At 34.7% G+C, this 3505-nt stretch overlaps 1 protein-coding gene across 1 annotated transcript in view; it reads right to left on the bottom strand.

Annotated features, from left to right (window-relative positions):
- Positions 1-3505, bottom strand: part of EFCAB13 (EF-hand calcium binding domain 13) — an 81156-nt gene that overhangs the window by 9837 nt on the left and 67814 nt on the right. The window contains exon 23 of the mRNA XM_006159102.3: positions 1240-1383. Within this exon, the coding sequence (XP_006159164.1) occupies positions 1240-1383 (144 nt within the window). The remainder of the gene's footprint in view (positions 1-1239; positions 1384-3505) is intronic.

The raw sequence follows: 3505 nt of genomic DNA on the forward strand, positions 1-3505 counted from the left end.
GTCACTGACCAGGAAACAGGATCCTCCAAAGGGTTTGGTTTTGTAGACTTCAACAGTGAAGAAGATGCCAAAGCTGCCAAGGAGGCCATGGAAGATGGTGAAATTGATGGAAACAAAGTTACCTTGGACTGGGCCAAGCCTAAGGGTGAAGGTGGCTTCGGGGGTCGAGGTGGAGGCAGAGGAGGCTTTGGAGGCCAAGGTGGAGGCAGAGGAGGCCGAGGTGGATTTGGTGGCAGAGGCCGAGGAGGCTTTGGAGGGCAAGGTGGCTTCCGAGGAGGGAGAGGAGGAGGAGGAGACCACAAGCCACAAGGAAAGAAGACGAAGTTTGAATAGTTTCTCTGTCCCTCTGTCTTCCTCTTCCATTTGAAAGAAAGGACTCTGGGGTTTTTACTCTGTTACCTGATCACTGACAGAGCCTTCTGAGGACATTCCAAGACATTGTGCAGTCCTGTGGTCTACTTGGAAAGCCGTAGAAATAATATTTCAAGGGAGATACTCTTGTTGGTTTTGACTGGATATTCATATAAACTTTTTAAAGAGATGAGCGATAGAGCTAACCCTTATCTGTAAGTTTTGAATTTATATTGTTTCATCCCATGTACAAAACCATTTTTTTCCTATGAATAGTTTTGTTTTTTTTTTCTGCCTTGGGCAATTGTAAAGGAAAGCAGAATGTTTTATCATGATTTTTGCTTCGATGACTTTAGGACAAATTTTAAAAAGTCCTAAAAAAAATATATGTATTACATAAGTCAAGGTGGAAAACAAACATAGGCCCACTTAGGAACAGTGATTAAAGCTAAATAATTGTTCTTTAAAAATGTAGCAAGCCTTCAGCTATTTCAATAATTAAAAATCAAAATGGGACCAGTACTTAAAAGGACAGATGAAAGTGGATCTTCTCTGAAAAATGATTACATATCAAAATGAAGCTGCTATTGTCATGTCTTTATTTTATTAATGTATACTATTTTCCTACCCATACTTGTAAATAATAAATGGTAATTATCTAGGTAAGTGTATAGTGTCTAGATGAAAGTGAACAGTTAGATATAGTCAACAAAGATTTAAAACTAGTGAATCATTTTTGGCTCTAATTTGCATCAGTCTAAGCATCCAGTAGAAGGATGACTATGTTTATCATCTAACACCTTTATATATTAATATGCATACACTCTGAGAGTATTTCCCATAAGTGGGGAAAATGAAAAGAATCCCAAGAGAAAAAAAAATGCTTACCACTAATACCACAATTTTTAAGAGCTTTGTTAAAGTCCTCTTCTGTTAAATTAACATTCAAACATTTCAAGGCATGCTCCAAGTTAGGTATAGCAATCTTGCCATTATCGACATGTGACAAGATCTGAGCAGCTTCTTTAATCTCTATGAAAATCAATGTATACAAGTTAATACTGCATGAAAATATGCAAAATAATTTTCATGTATAAAACCCAAAGTTCGCTATAGGTAAATTCCTAAATTAAGTATTTATCTGAACTGAAATCTCTCTGTTCTCCTTCTCTCCAAAAGAAGGAAATATTTTTCATTTATAACTAACGACTCACTTGGAACAGCATTTGAAACCAAAAAATTTCATGGCAAAGAGAATGTGATGGACTACTGGCAGTTACAGTAGTCTATCCTTATCTGAAGTTTTGCTCTCTGTGGTTTTAGTTACCCATGGTCAATTGCAGTCCAATATTTTGAGAGAGAAAGACCACATTGACATAAATTTTATAACAGTATATTATTATAATTATTTTATTTTATTATTGTCGTTAATCTCTTACTGTTTAATTTCTAAATTAAATTTTATCAGAGGTATATATGTATAGGGAAAAAAACATAATATCTATATAAGGTTTAGTAATAGCCACAGTTTCACACATCCACTAGAAGCCTCAGAATATATTCCCAGAGGGTAATGGGGGACTACTGTCATACTAAGATGTTATCTGAATTCATGAATTCATTAATACTGAATAAGCTGTAAGCCTCTCTCAAATATTAATTATGTCCTCTTCATGTAGGTCTAAAGAGCTCTACCAACTACTGAGTTAACCAAAGGCTAAAATTTGAGATCAAAGATCTTGACCCCCAGGACTTCTGTTAGATTATGTTGTGCTTTCGTGTGAATTAGAAAAAAGGCAGCCCCTATCTATCCATCAATTACAAAAAGAGGTACCTTTTACTAGGCAGCTGCAACCCAGCACAGGGATTCAAGTCATGGAAAGCACAGTAGAGAATAGACTGCATTTCAGCCTCCCTTTGTACTTTCTCAATTAGGCATCTCTATGGAAGCCTTATAATCAAATGGGGCAGTACTATCATCTCACACCAATTTAAAATGTAAAAAACATGATCATTATTTTGTTTTTAAATTTTTCATCTATATTATTTCTTAATCCATTTCTCTTTCAACTCCAAAATGAAGTTGCATATGTTTCCATATTTTTTAAATTGTTGGATTACACCAGGAGATCTAAACCTTTATGCAGGTCACTTGGAAAGAAAACCATAATTTTATCCTAGACCTATAGGCATTCTATTACAAGTTCTTGTACAGTTACTAAGATCAACAGTAAAATATTTAGTCCATCTTATCAAATAATTTCTATAAATTCCTTGATAGATTGAATCTGTCATCTCTTTAAACAACCATATCACAGAGTTGATGCTATGAGAAAAATATACACAAAAAAGTATGGAAGCACTGAGAAAGTGCACCTAACCTAGATTTAATGAGTGACAAAATCTGAGAAAGAAATCATATTTGGTAGAACATGACATTTGACCTGAGTTTGGGGGAAAAATGTGTAGAATCAAAAGCAAGTAAAGCCCATTTAATTATAACATATGGCTACAGAATAAAAGCAAATGTAGAAAGGATGAAAGATGAGGCTGCAGAAGATAGATCTATTAAGTTACTTATTTATTTAACAAATTTTTGTAATTATGAGTTAATACTATAAAAGATTTAGAGCAATATCTAGCATGGTAAATATTATAAAATGTTACTTATTAATATTAGCTATTTTTATGAGTCTGATAAGAGCCAAGATTGTGCTGAGTCCTGGAAATACAATGATTAGCTAAGGAGAAACATGATCCTTGATACACTGACACTTCCATGCAAGTGGGAGAAAAAGACATTAATCAAATTAAATGACCGAAAGTATAAACAGATATTTAAAATATGAATTAAGTGCTAATGAAACAGAGGTGCCATGATTTAATAAGACCATGTAACAAAGGAAACTGACCTAAACTAGCAAGTTGTTTTAAGGAACCTGACACTCATCTGAAATATCAGTAAACATTCAACAGGAAGAGGGTCAAGAAAAAATATTCCAGAGAATAGAATAAACAAAAGTCTTGTAGTAGAAGGAAAAGAGAATTTGGAACTGCGGCAGTGTGTGTGTGTGGGGGGGTGGGGGTGGGGTGTGCCTTTTGTCACCGTTTTCTCCTTAGGGATACAGAGTTTTGAACTGTGTACAATATCAGG

Source organism: Tupaia chinensis, unplaced genomic scaffold (assembly GCF_000334495.1).
Source record: "Tupaia chinensis unplaced genomic scaffold, TupChi_1.0 Scaffold000624_1, whole genome shotgun sequence".
NCBI lineage: Eukaryota > Metazoa > Chordata > Mammalia > Scandentia > Tupaiidae > Tupaia > Tupaia belangeri.